The 21224-nt window shown below is 50.8% G+C and overlaps 2 protein-coding genes and 1 long non-coding RNA gene across 5 annotated transcripts in view; 1 reads left to right on the top strand and 2 right to left on the bottom strand.

Moving 5' to 3' along the window:
• Positions 1-1930: 1930 nt before the first annotated feature.
• On the bottom strand, positions 1931-4564 carry HDHD3 (haloacid dehalogenase like hydrolase domain containing 3). Of its 2 annotated transcripts, none has more exons than XM_045563570.1 (3): positions 4444-4564; positions 3809-3960; positions 1931-3031 (listed from the first exon to the last, which is right to left on the bottom strand). In XM_045563570.1, the coding sequence occupies exon 3, from the start codon at positions 2858-2860 to the stop codon at positions 2105-2107; it is 756 nt and encodes a 251-aa protein (XP_045419526.1). In that variant the 5' UTR covers positions 2861-3031; positions 3809-3960; positions 4444-4564; the 3' UTR covers positions 1931-2104. The 2 variants fall into 2 exon arrangements, with proteins under 2 accessions (XP_045419526.1, XP_045419527.1); XM_045563571.1 differs by lacking the exon at positions 3809-3960 and adding an exon at positions 3721-3776.
• LOC123646510 overlaps positions 3693-21224 on the top strand; it is a 24909-nt gene continuing 7377 nt past the window's right edge. Inside the window, exons 1-3 of one of the 2 annotated variants that reach the window (XR_006737925.1) lie at positions 3693-4078; positions 8109-8260; positions 11234-11745. This is a non-coding gene — a long non-coding RNA (uncharacterized LOC123646510). Of the gene's footprint in view, positions 4079-8108; positions 8261-11233; positions 11746-21224 lie in introns of those variants that run through there. The other variant, XR_006737926.1, reaches the window with a different exon arrangement.
• The window catches only part of ALAD (aminolevulinate dehydratase), a 9879-nt gene continuing 1625 nt past the window's right edge, over positions 12971-21224 (bottom strand). Inside the window, exons 2-12 of the mRNA XM_045563569.1 lie at positions 17288-17476; positions 16321-16371; positions 15749-15845; positions 15256-15391; positions 15051-15134; positions 14862-14950; positions 14526-14581; positions 14352-14439; positions 14188-14274; positions 13729-13858; positions 12971-13125 (exon numbers count right to left, since the gene is read on the bottom strand). Of these exons, the coding sequence (XP_045419525.1) occupies positions 13064-13125; positions 13729-13858; positions 14188-14274; positions 14352-14439; positions 14526-14581; positions 14862-14950; positions 15051-15134; positions 15256-15391; positions 15749-15845; positions 16321-16371; positions 17288-17442 (1035 nt within the window). The 5' untranslated portion in view covers positions 17443-17476 and the 3' untranslated portion in view covers positions 12971-13063. The remainder of the gene's footprint in view (positions 13126-13728; positions 13859-14187; positions 14275-14351; positions 14440-14525; positions 14582-14861; positions 14951-15050; positions 15135-15255; positions 15392-15748; positions 15846-16320; positions 16372-17287; positions 17477-21224) is intronic.

Raw genomic sequence — 21224 nt, 5'->3', positions numbered from 1 at the left:
CTCACCACCTGACACTCGGTTGAGTTGCCCAGCCTTGGTGCCAGCCCCAACAGACAGATCCAGAAGGGGTCCTCTGTGAGGCCCCCATGCCATGCCCCACCCCTAACCCATCAACCCAACTCCCCACAGCAACCTTTAGTCCCCAGCTCATGGCCCTGCTGCAGGAATGCTGTCCCCATCCCTCTTCCCACCTAACTGCCACCCTAGATACCAACCTTTAATTCAGGGTCCACTCCGGGGAACACACACCAGCTCTGGGCTGCAGGCCTGAATTGCTTGCCCTTCCCACCTCCAGTGCTCACAAAATCCCTACAGCTGCCACGTGCAACATGGCCCAGGGTGGGAGGGTCCTAGGGCCCTGGCACTGGGGAAGGCAGAGAAACCTAGTAAATAACAAGTAGAAAGGTGTGGGAAGACAGGACCAGCAGGAAGAAAAATGTCATTAAAAAAAAACCCGGCCGGGCGCGGTGGCTCACGCCTGTAATCCTAGCACTCTGGGAGGCCGAGGCGGGCGGATTATTTGAGCTCAGGAGTTCGAGACCAGCCTGAGCAAGAGCGAGACCCCATCTCTACTAAAAATAGAAAGAAATTATATGGACAGCTAAAAATATATATATAAAAAAAATTAGCCAGGCATGGTGGCGCATGCCTGTAGTCCCAGCTACTTGGGAGGCTGAGGCAGGAGGATCACTTGAGCCCAGGAGTCTGAGGTTGCTGTGAGCTAGGCTGATGCCACGGCACTCACGCTAGCCCGGGCAAGAGTGAGACTCTGTCTCAAAAAAAAAAAAAAAACCTAACCCACTTCTTCAACCTCCCATTGTTCCCCCCGACATTCCCTATACTCCTGCCACCCTGAGCTGCAGTCCTTGTTCCCTGTGCTTTCCTAACCCAGGCTGAACCCTATAACTGGGGTGTCCTTCAAGATTGACACCCTTTAGGACACATTCTCTATTTTCCCAGGCTCTCCACTGCGCTGTCCCACATGACATGGATCCCTGTTTTCTTGCAACCTAGTGGTCAAGCCTGACGTGCCTAAATTGCAACCCTGGCTCCCTCACATGCTAGCTGTGACCTCAGGCAGGCTACTTAACCTCCGAATCTGTTTCCTCATTGGTAAAGTAAAGGTCACACCACCTATGCCCATTAGGTAGCTTTAAGGGTTATATATGCATCTAAAGAATTTAGTGCCAGGCCTGGTGGCTCATGCCTGTAATCCTAGTACGTTGGGAGGCTGAGGTGTGAGGATTACTTGAGGCCAGGAGTTTGAGACCAACAAGAGCAACATGCTGAGACCCCATCTCTACAAATAGTAGAAAAAATTAGCCAGGTGTGGTGGTATGCACCTGTAGTCCCAGCTACTCAGGAGGCTGAGGTAGGAGGATCCCTTGAGCCTAGGAGTTTGAGGTTGCTGTGAGCTATGATGCCACCACTGTACTTTAGCCTGGGCAACACAGCCAGATCCTGTCTCAAAAGGAAAATAAAAACAAAAAAACAAACTTAGCAAGCATAAGTCAACAGAATTTCTTCTCATGACTGTAATTATGCTGTTCCTTGTCTAAACTCTCCTGTTCAGGCTAGTTTAATGGACAGTGTTAATGGACGGTGTCCCTATAGCACAACTTGGCACTGATTTTCAAACTAAGGTCCGACCTCAATCTTCCAGGGGGAGGGCATCTCAGAAGCTGAATGAGAGGCCTTAGGACCTCTGCTTCAAGTCTTGCAAGTTTCTTCGGGTTTTTTTCCATTTTGCGTAATGGGGTTTCAGGTCTCCCATGACAAAAGGGCCCTGCTGCTAAAACAAAGTTTGAAAGTGCTTGGTTTTGAAGCTAGCTGGGCCCTCAGTGAGTCTTGCTGGATGTGAAAGGGATCCATGGTGGAAAAGGGACACAGGTGTAAACGCAAATGAGCGAACTCAGAGACCAGGAGCGGATTAGTGGGGCAAGGCTGAAAGCCCAGCACTCACTGCTTTATGGTGAACAGGTTATAGAAGCTGCAGGTAAAGGGGCAAAGTCCAGAGCTGCAGAGAAAGAAGAGGCTCCCTGTCTCCAGTGTTTGTTTAGGGTTTTCTCCATGGCCTAGACCCCAGCCACTTCCCTCACTATACTCAAAGCCCTGGGGTTGAGCCCTCTAGGCAGTCGAGGGCAGGCAGAAGATGGGACAGAGAGGGGAGGATGTGTTCTTTAGGTACAGAATCCCTGACTGTGGGGTCCAGAGGCTCTGGGCCAACCACGAGGAAGCTGTGCATGCCTACAGCCCGAGCCCCCTGGTAATCACAGCGGTAACTGTCCCCAATATGGGCTGCCGCTGCTGGTTCCACATTAGCAAGCCGCAAGGCCTCATGGAAAATGCGGGGGTCTGGCTTGGGCCAGCCAGTAGCCTCAGAGGTCAGCACAAAGTCAAAGTGTTCCCGCAGGCCAACACCCACCAGGATCTCCTCTAGCCGTCGGTCAAAGTTGGAGACCACTGCCAGCTTCAGACCCCGTGTGCGGCACCCCCTCAAGGTGTTCTCAGCCCCCTCCAACACCTGCCAGCTGCAGGGCCTGCTGAAGTCCTCATACAGCTGGTTAGCAATGGGGGCTACGGCCTGGGCATCCCGGACACCTGCTAGGTGGAAGGTCTGTAGGACGACATCCAGCCACCACTGGCGGGAGGTGAGGCCATGGCTCAGGCCATAGTTCGGGAAGCTGTGGCTCTGAGCCTTGTACACCTGCCGGAAGGCTTGTCCCAGGGCAGTGGCTTCCACCTCCAGCCCGTGGGCCCGGGCCTTGGTGGCATATTCCTCCCCCAAAGGGCGGCGGAGCCTGAGCAGTGTGTCCTTCACGTCCCATGTCATCAGTCGTATCTGCAGCTGGCGTGCCATGGAGGAGGCCAAGTCCACCCCAGTTCTACCTCAGGTCCCACAGTCGGTCCAAGGGGAAACTGAACAGGACAAGACCACCCTCCACAGCCTAACAGTCTTCTCTTTCCAGGCCTCGTCGGTCAGATTTGCTGGCTGACATGAGGCACTTGGGAAACTTCACAGCACAAGATCCTGGAATGAAAAACAGCAGGTGAGATGGAAGCTCCGGCCCTGACATCAGACAGACTGAGTTTGAATTCTGGTGCTGCCAACTGTGTGACCCTCGGAAAGTCACAGGCATTGAAGAATTGGGGATACAGATATTAGACAAAGAACTACACAAATAATTAAGCATAATGAAGTCAATATATACCATAAGGATAAATCCAGGGACCCAATCTAGTCTTTGTTGTCAGGGAATTTTATAAGCAAGTGAAGTTTCAGTGGAGATCTGAAGAATGAATATGCAAGAAGCAGGAGTGGTTAAGTCCTCCTGGCAGTGGTAATACCAAGTGCAAAGGCCCTGAAGCAGGGCAAGGAGTTTGGTGCTGTGGGTAGCCAGGGGCCAGTTCAGGCAGGGCCTTGTAGGTCAAGGTAAGGAAACAATTATGATTGCTATTACTATTATTAGCAATGTCAGAGACAGAGGAGCACTTGCATCCCATCTGACCAACATCCTGACTGCTGAGCAGGGAAGACTGAGTGAGCCAGAGAGGGGCAGACACTTGCCTAAGGTCACAGAGAGTGAGCCGCACCGCCAGGACCAGAACCCAAACTTCCCAGACTCCCCTCCATCATGCTTAGATTTAAAAAAAAAAATCTGATTTTGGTGAACTGGTAGAGCACAAGAGAAAAGACAGGAGAGAGCAGCCTGTTCCTACCTGTCTCTACCCCCTCTGAGCACCAACTTGTCATCTTTACCAGCGGTAACACCTGCCTGGGAAGAGAGCGGATAAAAGGATTACTGACCCGTTGCACAGGAAACAAATTCCTCGGCCTGTTGTCCCGGGACTGGATGCAGCTTCTTCCCCAGACAGCGCTGACTGCAGACAGTGCAAGGTTGTCCACGTGAAACCCAAGGAGCCAGAGGGGCCAGAGTTCAGCGTGCAGCCAAGCTGGTGCTGGGGGAGGGACGTGGCTGGTGACTATGGGGACAAGCCTCAAGAGGAAGTTTGTCAAGGAAATGAATTTAAGTCAGTCTGGAACTTGGACCCATCCAAAGACCTTCTCATTTTGCAGGTGGGTAGATGGAGGCCCAGTGAAGGGCAGGAACTTACCCCAAAATCACACAGGGAGTCACGGGCAATGCTAAGACTAGAACAAAGGGCCCTGGCTCCCGACCCACGCGTTTTCCACTTCTGGGAGCCCAGGCTGGGGGCTCTGGGCTGCAGGCCCGAATTGCTCACCCTTCCTCCCCACCTCCAGGGCTCGGCTCCGTAGAGGCTAAACCCAGGAGCCCGGAGTTAACGCAAAATCTCCACGGCTGCCACGTGCAGTGTGGCCTGGGGAGGGAAGGTGCTAGGACCCTTGGCCGCGGCTGGGGCCGGACCCTGGGTCCCCTTCTCAGCTCTAGCGCGCTCCCAGGCTCGGCGCCCGGGACCCACCTGCCTCGCAGCCGCAGCCCCTGCCGGTTCGGCTCGGGCACAGGCCCGCACACGCTCGGGGCTGGCTCGGCGGGGGCCTCCCGCCTCCGCTCGGAGTCTTCCTCCGCCCGCCGCGTCCCTGCCCCTCGCCGTCCCTCTCCGGCCTCCGTCACCCTGTGCGCCTCTCTGGGCCCCTCCGTCACCGGCCTCCCTGCTCTCTTCCGCCCCCCAGTCCCCTCCGTTACCCCGCACCCTCTCCGCCCCTTCGTGCCCTCCCCGCACCCTCTCTGTTCCCCGCCCCCCGCGCTCTCCCCTCTCCCATCCCCCACCTCGCGCCCCTCCGCCTCCCAGGGCTGATTTGGGTGTAAGAGGATTTGGGACCCGGGCTGGCTTGCTCGGTGCTGTGTGGACGTGGGCAAGGCGCTGCCCCTCTCTGGTCTCAGGGTCCCCAGTTGCTACTAGGAGGGCATTGCTTCTTCAGGTGGAGGCTTGTCTAACCCCAGGCAATTTGCTGACGGTAGAGCCCCCTGCAGTACCCTAGTGGTTTTTTGTATTTTTTTTTAAGGAAAAAGAAAAAGACGTTTAATTTTATTTATTTTTTTTTTGCAAAAGTAATGCATGCTTATCTAAAAAAAATCTTTAAAAATGCAAACGTGTACAAAGTAAAAAGTGAAAGGCCTCTCCCCCAACCACATTCACTGCATCCATCTACTCTGTGCCTGACACCGTCCTTCAGTGGGAAAGGAGATAGATCCTGCCTTTGTGGGATGCGGGAGGAGCAAACAACAATCAAGTAGATAAACAGGCTGATTTCAGAGAGTGAGAAGTGCTGTGGAGGCGATAAACAGAATAGTTTCAGCGACAGGGTTCCTCTTTGGATGAGGTGGTCTGTGAGGAACAAAGATCTGAATGGTGAGAAGGAGGCAGCCAGGTTAAGATCAAGGGACAAGCACTCCAGGTGAGCAACCAGTGAGGGCAAAGGTGATGGAGGCCCAGCTGATTCCTGAGCAAGGCCAGTGGCCTCCTGGCGGGTGGAGGGAGAAGGGCTTCCCCACTCCATCTCACTCCTCCACCCCTCCCTGGGGTTGCTGAAGTGACAGTTTTGGTAATGCTATAAGACATTTTGCTAGGAGCACACAAACATGTACATAATTTTCTTCCTTTCTTCCTCCTCCTCCCCACCCCTCCTTTTTAAAAACAAAACATGACAAAAAGTTCCTCCTGTGTTCCAAGGCTGGTCTGTTCACTTCAGAGCCACCTCACCCTCCCTGGGCTCCCGCCTGGGAGGAAACAAAGTGCAGAGTCACAGACCTTGGGCCTGCCAGGGAGAACCTGACTCCAGGGACGCCTGCAAAACTGGTTTTGTGTCACAAGCATGATTCCCAGAAGTGGGGGTGGGAAGGACCACTGGGAGGTCAGAAGTCCATCTGCATTTCACAGAATCCAAGAATGTCTTAGATTGTCGACTTTTCAGGGCCACCTAAAACCTAATCCCTTAGGTTCTGGTCCCAGCTCTGCCATCTGACCCTCTGTGCGTGCTCCGTTCAATTCTTTTCCTCTCTGAGCCTCAGTCTCCCAATATGCAAAATGGGGGTATTAGACCAAATAAATTCCAACTTAAGTCCAGGCTAGCTTTTAAGTCAATTTCCAAGATAAATATTAATAACTTTGCCCATCAAACCTTGGTTTTTTTATATGTAAATAGGGCATAATAATGTCTATATCATGACCAAATGAGATCACAGGGAAAAGCTCGCTGAGAAGTAAAAGATGATTCTTTTCAGATAAGAAAATTGAGACTCCTGAGAGGTTAAGGGTTTTGTGCAAGGTCACATCCTATTTCAACCCAGGGCCACTGAATTGCACAACTCCAGGAAGGGGGCATTTCATTTGCATCTATGTGAATGTGCTCCCTGGAGGTGTGGCCCTGATTTAACTCTGTTTGTCCTCAGGGTTCTGCTTTTAATTTTCTCTGGGTAACTTTTGCTGCAGAGAAAAAGGTGCCTTGCATGTCATAGGAAAGCCAATGACAGGTCCCCGATATGCTGGAACAGCTTGTTTTTGATTTGGCAGTTAAAAAATGGGTACACTTAATGGGTATACTTTCTTCCCTAAGTTAGATGACAGAAATCTCCTGCCGGTTTCATCCCTTGGCTTATCCTGTGTGGACCCCAGCCTGGTGACTGGCACCAGAGACCACCTGGCATGTTACTATCTTGGATGCTGGCTTAAGGCATTTCTCCTTGGGAAACCAAGTTTCCTACATGAAGGCTTTTTCCTAGAGATTCTCACACTGAAAGCACTAAGGAAACCCAGGCAGGGCCCACCGGACACATGTCTCTTTACTCTTAAATTTTCTTTTGTTTTTTTCAAACTTTTTATTAAAATATATCCTACACAGAGAGAGCAGTGCAAAGAAGTATACATGCCCTTGAATTTTCAAAGTGAACGTACCTATGTAACCAGCACTCAGACCAAGAAAAAGAACAATTTCCAGAACCCTATAGCCAGTCTACTCTAGTCGCTTACCGACACAAAGCATCACTATCCCTCCTTCTAATTGCATAGTTTTTCTTGTTTTTGAACTGTATATGAATAGAATAATACAGCATGCACTCTTTTGGGACTTGCTTCTTTTGCTCAAAATTTTATTTGATTCATCCATGTTGCTATGTGTAGCTGTAGTTCGTTCATTCTCATACCCGTAATATTCCATATATGAATAGACTACATTTTGCTATAAACTTTTGCCTGATAAACATTTGGGTTATCTCCAGTTTTATTACACATATTACAAAATGTTGCCATGAACATTCTTGAACATGTCTCTTGATGAACATATATATATATTTCTGTTGGGTAAATGCCTAGATGTGGAATCATGAGGTAATAAGGTATGCGTATTCAGCTTTAGTAGACAGGGCCAGTTTTCTGAAGGGGTTGTACCAATAATACCTGAGAGTTCCAGTTGCTCCACATTCTAAACAATCAGCATTGTCTGTCTTTTTACTCTTAGGCATTCTGATAGTTGTATTTTGTGGTATCTCATTGTGATTTTAATTTGAATTTCTCCACTGGCTAATGAAGAGAACACCTTTTTATATGCGTATTGGCCAAGTTTTGATTTATTTTTATTTATACAACCATGCATGAATATATCCTTGTTATATATAACACATGAATAAAGATACAACTATATTATATTATGAATATTATATATATGAATAATATATATGAAGCTAAGTTCCCTCTAAAACCAATCCCTTCCCCAGTTTTGAACATTGGGCTTGGAGATAAGAGATCTGAATTCTAGCCTTGGTCTGTCACTGGTTTGCTGTGTGATTTTGGACAAGTCACCTCTCTGGGTCTGTCTCCCCATTTATCAAATGAGGGTATTTAACAGATGGTCTCTAAGGACCTCTTTACTTTGACATTCTGACCACTGTTTCTGTGATTCCAAGAAACTCCACATGGGGGAGATGGCCATTTGCCCCCAATATCCAATCTCTCCGTCTTCCTTAGTAATCAAACCCCTGAATTTTAGTTGAGTGTATGGCTGCCCCACTAGACTATTTCCCAGCTTCTCTTACAACTAGGTGTGGCTATGTGACTAAGTTCAGACACGGGCGTGTGCAGAAAAATGGTGTGTGCAACTTTTGGGTCATGCCCTCTTCTTTTCCTGCCAGCTGAAAAGAGGACCTGGTGGTGGGAACTGGACCCACCATCTTTGATCAAGAGATGGAAGCCAGGATGGACTGAGGACGACAAAACAAGGCAGGAGCTGGGACCTCACCACAATATGTACCTGACATGCCAGCCGTGGACTGCTTAGAGAGGAGTAAATTTCCATCTTAAGCTATTGTTATTTTGGCTTTTGTTGTATCCACTGAACCTGAATTGAGACTAATATAGACAGTGAATAGAGAATGACTTTAGATTAGGTGTCATTAGTTTTCTTGGAGGAAGTGACACTTAAGCTGAGATCTTAACAAGAAAAAGGAGACAACCATACAGATTTAGGGGATACACTTTCCAGGCAAAGGGGACCACGGGTACAAAAGCTCTGAGACCTCAGCAGCCTTCTGCTTAATGAAGCAGACTTGGCCAATCACAGTGCTCCATCTCCCATGCCACTGTTTACAGTGACAAAGTCAGGAGGTGGGCCATGTGACCTGTGCAGGGCCAATCAGAGACCTCCAGAGACTTGCTATGTGAGTGACAGGACAGAAAGAATCTTTCCCTGGGATTATACATCTTAAGGACCATTTAAGCCTAGAGTAATTGGTGTTGTTGCCAAGTGGCAAAAGCCCTTCTGAGAATAAAGCCAAGCTGTGGCAAACATAGACGAGAGCTAGCAAGGGACAGAGTCCTCCATGAGAGCGTTTGTACATTGATCCAAACACACCTGTCCTTATCACGATCCAGTTATGAAAACCAATCATTTCCTTTTTTGCTATCGAATTGCATGTCTGTCACTAGCAACAAAGGGCACCCAGAACGATACAGTGTGGTTTGCTTCAAGTCACAGGCCCTAATATGTGGAACTGGCAGAGTCCATGTGAGGCATGGGGCAGGTCAGGATTCCCTACTTGTCTCGTTGGGAAATTGGCACTCTTTGCTCTCAAGGAGTAAAGAGGCTGGCTACAATGCCTGCTGTTTTTGGGAGCCACAATTACTGAGGTTGCAGTTTAGGGATCTTAGTAAAACTAAGTGAGGATAGTGGAATGTGCTGTCTACTTGTGGCCTTCAGGAAGGTCCTACGAGAAAGGGACAAGCTACAGTCCTAGCGGGCACAGCTGAGAGGAGAAAAAGGGAATCAAGTTTCACTAATAGAGAACCTTAATGCTCACGAACCGGCAGTGATGCCTGCAAGTCTGACGACACTATAATATGCCTTGCCAGATTGTGAAAGCTGAGATCTCTGTCCAGAGATAAAATTACTAGCAAGGGAAAGTCACACAGCAGGAGACTGGGACTACGGCAGAGCCAGATCCCACGGGACCACCCAAATATTTCCTGCTGAGTCCTGCTGCCAGGCCATTATTGCTTCTGTAGACAAAACATTGTAAGCTGGCACCCTAGGTGACAAGTCCTGACTCCAGAGTGCCCTACAGTCACATAGACCATGATGGCTGAAGGCAACTGGACCCCTTGGTCTTCCCTCATTCCTGGAGCTAGTTAGATGGTCCCCAACTTTGATGACTCGACTCCTGACTTTTTGACTTTATGATGGTGCAAGCAATCAGCATTCAGTAGAAAGCATACTTTGAACTTTGATTCAAAATTCTTTATAACTTTATTACAGAACAGGCTTTGTGTTAGATGATTTTGCTGAATCGTAGGCTGATGTAAGTGTTCCTAGCATGTTTAAGGTAGGCTAGGCTAAGCTGTGGTATTTGGTAAGTTAGGTGTACGAAATGCATTTTTGACTTACATATTCAACCTGTGAGGGGTTTACTGGGATGTAACCCCATCGCGTAAGTTGAGGGGCATCTGTTTAACATTGTTAGACCCATAATTTTGCTACTGATTATTCTGATTATTGGGAGGTGGTATGGCATAGCGGTTAAGGGCAGAGGCCTTGCAGTTGGACTATATGGCATGGGTCCAAATCCCAGCTCTGCTGTTTTCTGTGTGGCTGAAGCTCTAACTCAGTTCTGCCACAAACTTGCTGAGTGGTCTTAGGTGAGTCACGTAAGGTCTCTAGATATAGCTTCCTCATTGCAAAACATCCCAAGCTAAATTTAGTATTCCCCCTCCACCTTGTCCCTGCTTCTGTTCCTCCATCTTCAGTTCCCCACCTCAGTAAATGGCCCAGAAGGTCAAACCAAGTTCATCCTTCACATCTAAGTCTACCTCCTAAACATACCCTAAATCCATTCTCTCTTCATCTCAGTCCAGGGCATCAAAGCTTCTCGTCTGTACTTTATCACTGCGCTTTCAAAATGCTTTTATAAAACGCAAATTAGATTGAGTCTTCTGCCTGCTTCAAATTCTTTAAATGGCTTGGAATAAAGTCTGCAAAGGCTGCGCTTGCCTTTGAGCCCTGTGTGGTTTGGCCCTGGTCTCTCTTTCCACTCAGTTCAGGCCACCTCTTCTTCCATCCTTCCTGGTGCTGGACTGGATAGCCTTGCGTTCTTCCAGCTCCTTTTAGCCCCAGGGCGTTTGCACAACTGTTCCCTCTCCCTGGAATGCTCTTCCCTAATTATGTCTTAGCTTAGTGTGGCTGCTCATCCTTCAGGTTTAGGCTCAAGTGTCAGTCCCTCGGGGAAGCATTTTCTGACCCTTCAAAGCAGGTCACGTCCTGGTGACTCCTTCACAGCACCTGCCACCCCATCATTGGTATCCGTCTGCCTTCTGGATATCAGGTAGACTTGTCTTCATTCTGCTCATTGTTTACCATGTGTTCACTGAGGGGTCTGGACACACAGAGTTGTTTGCTTCCTTCTCTTTGTACCTAAAGGACAGTGTCTCCCGTCTCTCTGTGCTTAGAACAGAGCCAGGCTCTACATTTGCTTGGCAACGAGTTTGGGATGATTTTGAAGAACCTTCCCTTCCACACTAATCATTTTACCCAGAAATGAGCTCAGGGGCCAGGAGACAGGAGGCCTGGAAGCTAAGACAGCTGAAGTTTGGTCTGGTCTACCCTTGGCCCATCGACGGCTTATCTTCAGGCCCCTAGGTAGTAGACCCAAACTCAGGCTTCCTGGAAGGTGAAGCTTTCAGACTCTTTGAGCCCTGATTTTGGCTGGCCACATTCTAGAAGGCTGAGATCGGGTCTTAATTTAAAATTTTTTTTTTTTCTTTTTAGACCTGCCCGCTGCCCACCAAGTACCTGGCTGGGATCAGGTCTTAAGGTGAGCCAGCTACAGCTGTGGAGAAGACTCTCAGGAAGAGTCAGAGAGAACTGGTCTGACCGCAGCTTATGATTCTACATTTTAAAATGGATTGTATTGCTTTAAGGTCCGAATTGAACTAGATTTGGCCCTAGAGTGGGGATTCCCTGTCACTCTGCAGACAGGCAGGTGGACTTGCAAACCGGCCCTTCCTTAGCTGGGCCTGAGCTTTCACAGGGGGAAACATTGTTATGTTAGTCTCAGAAAAAGCTGTTTGGGCTAGAAACCCATGAAGGCGTCCTTGATTCCAGTTCCCTAACCCTCCCCCTCCCCTGGATTTGAAGCATTGCAAAATCTGCTAAGTCTGTCTCCAGAACATATCCTGAGTACATCCACTTCTTCCCGTCTCCACTGCCACTACCCTGGTCTTTCTCACTCTTTTTAAGACATGGGGTCTTGCTCTGTCACCCAGGCTGGAGGGCAGTGGCACAATGGTAGCTCACTGCAGCCTCGAACTCCTGGGCGCAAGGCATCCTCCCGCCTCGGCCTCTTAAGCAGCTGGGACTACAGACATGTGCCACAACTTGGCCTGACCACCCCAGTCTCTCTCGCTTGCTGCTCCATTTCTCCCATAGCAGAACATGGGAACTTGGACCACACATAACGTACAATCCTTCGGTTGGCTTCCCATCAGATGTAGAATAAAATCCAAGCTTCTCACAAGGTGTGGGTCTGGCCTTGGCCTACCTTTCCAACCTCCAGCCCGGTCACCCACCCTCCTCTTCCTCGCCCTGCCAAGCTTCTCCCATTACAGGGTCTTTGCACAAGTCATATGGCTCTTGCTGCCCTCTGCTTTTTATGGGATCTTTCCTTGTCCCTCACAGGTCTCCACTTCAGGGAGGGCTTCCCTACCACCCCCTCCAGAGAGGCCGCTGTCCTGTTATTCTGTCTCAGACCCTCTCTTTCCTTCAAAGCACTTATTACAATTTGTAACTGCTTTATTTGGCTGTCTTCTTCTGTCTCCCCCATTCTCTATGCTCTGTATAAACTCCACGAAGAGACAAGCTGAAATCTGTCCTGCTGTACCCCCAGCACCCAGCACTGTGTCTGGGCACAGAGTAGAGAAATCTCTCTTGAGTAAAAATGTTTTTGGTTGTGGCTTTCCAGCTGCCAGGAGCTCCCTCTTTGCTTCTGGATTTTGATCCTCAGGCAGTGTTTCTGCTCGTTAATGAGTAATCCTCCTCTGGGTTTATGGCTCAGAGTAGAACAGGAGATCTCAGGCAGCCTGGCAACCACGGGCCTGTGTGGGAAACGCCTTCCAGTGGAATCGCAGCAAATGTCAACTCTAACCCGAAAACATCGATCTAGGTCAGTGCCAGCACCCAGCTCTGCTGCCAGAGGCTTTCCAAAGCTTCTTAGGACGCAAGATCCAACTGCTCTCCTCTTCCCCTCATGCTCCAAGCCCCTCTCCCAGCCAGGCCCCACCAAGCCTGCACCTGGGTGGGACTCCAGATTGCTTTCAGCTGAAGCCACACCAGAGAAAGGGCTGGAGGTGGCAATGGGGAGCCTCGGGCTGACCCAGGGGTGGGGTAGGGGAGCCTGGGAGAGCCCGTGAGGATGCGGCTGCGAGTGCTAAGAGTTAGCATGCTGGCAGAAACCACCCAGGGCTGCGAGGTCCCTGCCAGCATGAGAGCAGGAAGAGGGCACGAGGGCACAGTTCTAAAAGCAGCGTTTACTTTGGTTTTCACTCCTCTGAGGCCCTGGGAACTTTTTAAAGCTCTAGTCCTTGGGTTTTGCACTCTGCATCACTCCTCCTTCAGCCACTGCAGCAGCTGAGGTGTGTAGTAGGTGATGATGATGTCGGCACCTGTGTTGGGAGAGAAGCAGGAAGCAGGGGAAGGGCGGGCGTCAGCTCTGAGCACACACTCTGGGAGAGGAGGGCCAGGTGGGGAAGGCTACCACGGTGAGCCACAGCCTGCGGGTGGCACAGCGTAAGACGGAGCCTGGCTTCGGGCAGCTCTAGACCTTGGGTAAGTCTTTTTCTGGGCCTCAGTTTTCCAAAGTATAAGACGCACAGTGGGGGAGTAGGTAAGCTGCAAGTCCCCTGCCCATGCTGGTGTGCAACTAGCAACACCCGCTCCTGTTTATGGAGTGAAAAGCATACGCCAATTATCCACATTACCCTACCGAATCTTCAGGACAACCACGCACCAGGCATCTTATCCACTAGCTTACAGACGAGGACACTGAGGTTCAGAGAAGTGGCTCGCTACATTCTCACAGCCACAAAGTAACAGAGGGCCCTGCTTGCTTCACTGTTCCACGTTCTAGTCTGTAGTTCCACATCCCTTCCTCACTGTGTGTCTGTTTAGATCACTAGCATTTCCAGGCATAAGTCTCAAGACTTCATTTCCCTAACTGGGCAGAGTGCCTACCAGTCCCTGTGGCACACGTGAAACAACCCGCTTACCTGCTCTGCGGAAGGCAGTTATGGCCTCCAGGACAGCAGCCCTGAGATCAAATGCCCCGGCCTGGGCTCCGTGCCACAGCATGGCAAACTCTCCAGAGACGTGGTATACGGCAAGAGGGAGCTCAGGGTGCTGCAGAGAAGCAGCGATGAGCAAGTTCAAGTGCAGGGTGGATGTGCCTCTGGGAGTGTCCCTCCCTCCCTGTCCAATCTGTGACCATCTTAAGCCCCATGCCCAGAGTCACTGCTGCTGACAGCCCAGCCCATTCTTAAACTGTTAAACCAGAGCTGTTTAAAGGTTCCTGTGAGCCCTGCCTGGCTCAGAAGGCCACGGTGGTTCCTGGGTAGGGACGGGGAGGAGAGGATTCCTGTTCAGGGGCAGACTGCTTTCAACTCAGATTCCAGAGCCTGTGGACAAACTCTCTCAACCCTGAGACGCCTTTGCCTCCGATGTGTGCTCACCTTGTCCTTCACCTCCCGTACGATGTCCAGGTAGGGCATTCCTGGCTTCACCATGAGCATGTCGGCTCCTTCCCGCACATCCCGGTCCTAAGGGATGAGGGTGTAGTGTGGGCAGTGCCTAGAGAAGGGTGGGAATGGGAGGGGCTTAAGCCCTGGTCACTCACCACCGCTCGGAGGGCCAGGCCTCGCGCCCCTGGGGGCAGCTGGTAGCAACGGCGGTCTCCAAAGGCTGGGCTTGACTGAGCGGCGTCCCTGAGAAGCGGAGTGATCAGGGAGGGCTCCGGCTTTGGGCTAATGAGCCAGGGATGCCAAAGCGGGTCCCTGCCCATCCCACTCACCGGAAAGGTCCATAGAAACAGGAAGCAAATTTGGCACTATAGCTCATCACCGATACCTGCGGGAGACCATGGGGTCTGGGCTTAGCCAGCCCTTTCCAGACACCCCAGGGTGGCGTGGCAGGGAGGGAAAGGACCTAGGCTGGGCAGCGGAGTGCGTGGGTCTTAGTCCCGTTGGAGCTCTGGGCTTCATTTCCCATCTGAGGTGCAGAGGTGGAGCCCAAGACCCCAAAGGCCTCATCCAGTGCTGTCCTCAGCTCTGATTCTTGGCAGATGTGGGGCAGGGGTGGTCCAGACTCCTCACCTCCCCACACCCCTCCCCGCACTCCCGACCCGTACCCTGTTGCCAAGTCCGTGCGCCATCAGGGCCTCCTTGATAGCTCCCACGCGTCCATCCATCATGTCCGACGGGGCTACCACCTGACATCCTGCGGGGCAGAGGGTGGCCTTCAGAACCCCGAGACTCTCCTACCCACTCCGCCACCTCCCTGACCCAGAGGTGCCCATCCCTGCCGGTGGCTCTCTCACCTGCCTTGGCATAGGCCAGGGCCACCTCTGCCAGCCGCTGGCAGCTCTCCTTGGCCCGGAATGCTCCATTTTCGCTCAGGAGCCCTGCAGGACAGATGGCTGGGTTTTGGGGGGCACCCTGGGCCCTGGCCTGTCCCCACCCTGGGGAGAACTGAGCAGTAGGAGTGTGAGTGGTGGCAGGACTGCTGGGAGGGAGGAAGCTCACCGCAGTGACCATGGGAGGTGTAGGGGCACAGGCAGACGTCACAGGCCACCAGGAGGCTGGGGAAGGTCTTCCTCAACAGACGGATTGCCTCGATAGTTGGGGATTCCTCGGAGTCAGCTGCGGAGCCTCGCTCATCCTAGGGACCGGGGAAGGACAAGGCAGCGTGTCTGTTACATGAAGCCTTGGGAAGGCAGGATGGCCTGCCACAGTACAGCTCCGGCCCCCTCCTTTTATCGCCATCACAGCCCCTGATGAGGAAGCACAGAGGACTGTCCCATTTGCAAGGGGACAGGAGAGGCCCAGAGAGGGGACCTGATTTACTCAGTCAGGGTGTTGCAGCCCCACTTAGCCTCCTGACCCACATGGGTACTAAGGGCATGGACCATGTCCATTCACCTGTGGTCCCGGGGCCAGCACAAGGCAGGAATGAGGATGTGGTCAGTGTGGAACCTCAGCCCACCCTTGGCCACCCTCCCTTCCTCCGATTCTTCACCTTGGGAACCCTGCTGGGGACGCCAAAGACCAGCACGCAGCGCAGGCCCTCTTCCACCAGGGGCCTCAGCATCTCTTCTAGCCGGTTCACACCATACCTGGGTGGGAGTGGGGCAGAGGGGCTGAAGGGAGGCAGGTCCCAGGCAATGGTCCCCCTGACCCCTCAGCACTGTGCCTCTGTTAAGAGGCAAGCTGCACGTGGCACCAGGAGGGCTCAGGCCCCACAGTACAGGGAAGGACAGGAATGCACCCAGCAAACAGGTGGGAAAACCCAGGTGCTGAGTAGCAGAGCTGTGGAATTCAGGTGTGAAGGCTCTTCCAAGATTCTCTTACTGACCTCCCATCTGAAGTTCTGCTTCCTTCTGCAACAGCCTCTGCTATGGGGCCTCTGGTGATGGGCAGCTCATTACTTTATGAAGCTGCCTCTTCTATTGTGGAAGAGCTTTGACCCTGAGGAAATCCTTTCCTCTACTGAGCTGAAGCTTGCCTCTCTGCATCTTCTGCCTCCTGGCACCTCCACCTGTGAAATCTCTCCCTCCACCATCCCCTGACCCTCCCCTCCTTGTCCCCTACCTGGCCACTCCTGGGAGGCTGGCGATTGGCTGTACGTCATCAGGAACATCCCTGCAAGAGCGGGGGCTGGGCTATGGATTGGTGGCTGTGGGAAGGGGCAGCGGTGAGGGGTGACTGGGGGGCATGGCTGGGAAGCTGGGAAGGAATGTGGGAGTGGAGATGGTGGGAGGGGGATGGGATCCACTGTCTGGCTCCCCTGCCTGGCCAAGCCCAGGGCCTGAAATAATAATAGGAACAACAAGAATAACAGTGACAACAAGAGCAACTGTACTCAAAGAACAGTAATCATAGGAAGGAATTAAGTGGTTAAGAACTTGGACTCTGAAGTCAGAAGGTCCTTGTCTCCTATCCCAGCCACTTACTGCCTGGGTGACCCTGGCCAAGGTGTACCATCTTTGAGCCTCTGGATCCTGGATGAATTAATTAATTCAACAAATATTTATTGAGCACTTATTATGGGCCAGAGCCTATGTTCTAGGCTCTGATGATACAATAGTGAAGAAAAAGCGCCAAAAATCTCTACCCTCATGGAGTTGACATTCTAGGAGATAACATCTATTCCTTCCTTGAATGCTATCAGGTTTGAATGCAATAACGTATGCAGATGCTTAGCATAGTACCTGGTACACAGTTAGTAGTTAGTAGTTGCTATTATTAATAATCATGACTGCCACCTCTTACATGTACATAGCACTTTACAATCTAGAGAGCACCTTCTCAATTTCTGTCTTATTGCAAAAGCTTAGGATGGCAGGCAAGGGTTATTCTTCTTATTTTCCAAATGGGGTGACTGAATTATTTTCAAGGTTCGTTTTGCTCCCAAGACTGCTGTCCTTAATCAGCAGGCCATTTTTAATACCCTGAGTTCCAAGCTGACAGCCCACTTTGCCACCCCCAGCAATGCTGATGCCCACTCCAGTCAACACCCCCAGCAGATCAGAGGCCTGGCCCATTCCTGGGGACTCACGTGACAAAGATGGGGTAGATGAGGTTGGAGGCATTGAGGGTGGTGGCGGCTGCCTGCCAGGTCCGAAGCAGTGGGTGGAAGTAGCCACTGTGCAGAACAGACTGAGGCTGCATGGTGTGGGCCGGTGCAGGCGCGGGGCAGTCAGCTGGCTGCATTCAAGGGCTCCTGGACGTCTGCTGCGTGCTCAGTCTTAGACGGGGTGGGGGGGCAGGTGGAACGGGAGGCATGTGAGACATGGTCCCTGTCCTCAGGAAACGGTCAGATCTGGAAGACAGCTCTTCCAGATTCCCGCCTCCCCTCTCTCTAGCCCAGGGCTACTCATTGTGTGGTTCACCAATCCCTGCTGGTCTACAGCAAGATCAGCAGAGAAACAAAAGTAAGGCTCTGGAAGCTTTCATAGCAATCTGAATCTAATGTTCGAAAACCTGGGCTTGTATTTTATATGACTGCTATCTGTCTGTCTGTCTATCTGTGTAGAGGCAGGGTCTCACTATTTTGCCCAGGCTAGTCTCAAACTCTTGGCCTCAAGTGACCCTCCCACCTCAGCCTCTCAGAGTGCTGGAATTATAGGCATGAGCTATTGCACCTGGCTAACTGCTTTAAAAAAAAAAAAAGAATTTCCTAGTAATTTATTTTTATTATATTTTGTCAAAGAATCAATGGATTGGAAATAAGAAAAGAATTCATCCTTCCCTATGCATAATTTGAGAAGCATCGATCTAGCCAACATCTAAACTTTATTCCATGAAAAATGCTGAGGTTCATGGCAGAAATTTTAGAAAAGTACAGATAAACAAAAAGAGAAAAATCTCCTGTAATTCTACCAAAGCCCTGTGAGCGCTTTGGTACATGGACTTCTTGTTAGGCACAACACATACTAAAAGGACAAAATAGTACTATGCATGTCAGACAGACAGACAAACACACACGCTATAGAGTGGCCACTAAAGCTGTCTTTTCCAGCCCAAGGAGCTTCCTGAAGCTCCAAAAGCACAAGCTACACCTTCTTGCTTGGCTCACCTTGTTCCCTTTACCTGGAGGGCTTATGTTCTCTCTGCAACCTCCTCGTACCCAAATCTGTAGAGTTCTCCTCCCCTCTCCCACTGAGGCTTTCTTCTTGCCCAGACTGCAATCTTTCTTATATAACAGTTCTTTGTGGGCCTGTCTCATCTGGTGCTAGTAGACAGAGCTTCTGCAGGGCAGGGTCCAGAGTCAGTTCATTTTTGCCTCCCCCATAGCACTCTGGCACATGGGAAATATTTAACTACATGAAGTACAAGACAATATGCCCTAAATGCCAAATACGTGATACAAGACAGAAGGAAGCTGAGACATTCATTAACATTTGTTTCTTGAGCACCTACTGGGTGCCAGGCCATACTGGGCACTTTCCAGGTGATTTCTCATGGAGTTCCATGACAGTTCTGGGAGGCAGGGCTGACTGAGTGTATTTTGGAGAGGAAGAGCCTGATCAGAAAGGCACCATGGTTCCAACGTGAGTCAGGAGGTCAGAATAGGTTTGCTGGAAGACAGGGGCTGAAGCTTGGTTTTGCAGGATGAGTGGGTTCAGCCTGGCAGAGGGAAGGATGACAATGTTCCCTCAGGAAGAGAAGAAAGGGACAATGGTGAGGAAGGAGGATGGCTAGGACTGTTCTGAGGACCCGAGGAGGCAATAGAGGCACAAGGGTACAGAGGGGAAGGATGAGAGGGGGCCAGACAGAGGCCAAGGGAAGATTTATGAACAGCGGGTAGCGGAGTGGCCTGGTAGAAACCTGGCTTTAGGAGGATCAATTTTACAGGCTGAGCAGAGCAGACAGGAAGCAGAGTGAGGGGGTCAGGGGGTGGAGAAGGAAGGGCCATCTTAAGGCAGCCAAGAAGCAGCCTCTTAGGGCGGATGAGCCTGCCTGACCCGGAGGGCAGCAGAGACAGGAGGGCAGTAGAGACGGGGACTGGGCAGGAAGAGGGTGGTGGGAGCCAGGTTTAGAGAGCAAGTGGAGAGCTCTGTTTTAGACACTTCCTTTTGGAGGTGCCTGGGGGAACACCCCATAGCCAAGTAGGAAAAAAACAAAAAGAGACACAGAAAGTGGGGGCTGGCAGACCTGAGTCCAGCTGCTCCTTGTATGAATGGGACCTCACGGTCCGGAGAGGGGCAGGGACTTACCCAAGGCCACACAGCTACAACAGAAGGACAAGAACCCTGGTGTGTCAATTTCCAGGTGGGGGATCCTCTCACATGGTGATTCTGCCTTTCTCCACAGTCTCTTAGGCCCCTTTAGTCCCCACCCCCAACCAGCTCGGGGGCCCACTTTATCTGGTCTTCCTCCTTGGCAGAGTTGGGGTTATCAGGACCCACACAGGGACCTGCCCTACCACCACACCCTGGGTGGCCCAGCCTCATCTCCTAACACAGGGGCAGGCCAGGCCTCCCCAAAGATGTCTCAACCCCCAAACGAGCAATCATTCAGCAGATCTGAGGCCCTGACTGCCCATTTTGTGCAAGATTTTGCTCTAATGTCTGCCAGAAGTTAACCCAGCTCAGAGGGGTGAAGTCAGCTGCCCAAGACTGCACAGCCAGTGACTGAGCCAGAATTTGAATTTGTTTTAGACTCCAAATGCAGGGTGTGATATACCATACCCCATAATAATGATAAACACTTGATTCAGTAGGAGTCTCTCTGTCCATACTGTCTCTGCTTTGATTGCTGGAGAGATGGAGGGAACAACAGAAAAAACATACTGAGTGTATTAGTTACATGCTGGGCACCAAACTAAGTACTTTATATTATCTCATTTAATTGCAAGAATTGTCTTAACTTGTAGTGATAAGGAAATGAAGGCTCTGAGAGACTGACTTTTCTCGATGTCATTCTGGAGTCAAGCCATATTTTGAAGCCAGGTCTACATGTCTCTGATTTACTTTCAGAGAACCACCTTTGTAGCAGGTCTCTGGCTTCTGGAATCCAAAACTGCATTGCACTGAGGCCAGGGAACAACTGCCTTCTGCTTATCAGAGGCAAAGCAGCAGGGCTGCCCTAGGGGCCTAGCTGGACAAATTTCACCCCAGGAGTCTGGGAGAGGCGGGAAGGGTAAGAGAAGTGGGGGAGCAGTTCCACTTTGATCTATTTTTGAATTTTAGGGCTCAGAGAGAGATTTGATTTGAGAAACGGGTATCAGTGCTAAAAAATTAAAACGTTGAAAATCACTGATCCCGTTTAGTCCCTTACATGTTAATGTGGAAAATGGGTGTAGAGAAGCAGCAGGACTTGTCTGAGATCACAGGGAATGCGGTGCAGAGCTAGAAACTTACTCTGCAGCTCCTGGCTTCTAGCCCAGTGCCCTGCTACCTACACCACACAGAGTCACTCCACTACAACAGGTGCTTAATCAGTATCTGTGGGGTGGAAAAACAGCCCCTGAGTTGTGTATCTGTTTGGCAGAGCCAAATCCAGGCCAGGGTTTTTGGTTTGCAAAAAGTCCCTCCAAGTTTGGGGGATTTTCACACAGCAGGTCCTTCTCTCAAATCAAGGGAGCTTACAAACCACAGCTTAAATCCTGTGACACCAAACTGAAGACAGGAACGAGCCACCAGGAGGTCCACCCATGTGAGGGCAGATCAGCTTCGCTGGAAGGCAGTATTGAGTGGTACAAAAGGGATCGGGTTTCTTTTTGCATGGGTCAAACAGTCCCAGATCTGGTCTGTGCTCTACTGTGTAACTTTGGGCAAGGTCACTGGCCTTTCAAAGTCTTCATTTTGTAATCTATAAACTGGGCATATTATGAAACTTGCAAGGCTGCAGAGGTCACAGATAGGGATGAGGTACGTGTCTGGCACCAACTAGCCACAGAGTAAACATGTAGCTAATTTTATTATTATTAGGAGTAGGGCTGAGCTGGAATGAGATCTCCTGGCACCACACTGTGCCTTCTGCACCACACC

Source organism: Lemur catta, chromosome 10 (assembly GCF_020740605.2).
Source record: "Lemur catta isolate mLemCat1 chromosome 10, mLemCat1.pri, whole genome shotgun sequence".
In the NCBI taxonomy this organism is placed as follows: domain Eukaryota; kingdom Metazoa; phylum Chordata; class Mammalia; order Primates; family Lemuridae; genus Lemur; species Lemur catta.
The sequence above is the reverse complement of the archived record's forward strand: the minus strand, read 5'-3'. Positions and strand labels throughout refer to the sequence as shown.

Excerpts from the sequence above, each read along its gene's own strand:
- HDHD3 (XM_045563570.1), bottom strand. The coding sequence starts at position 2,860 with ATGGCACGCCAGCTGCAGATACGACTGATGACATGGGACGTGAAGGAC.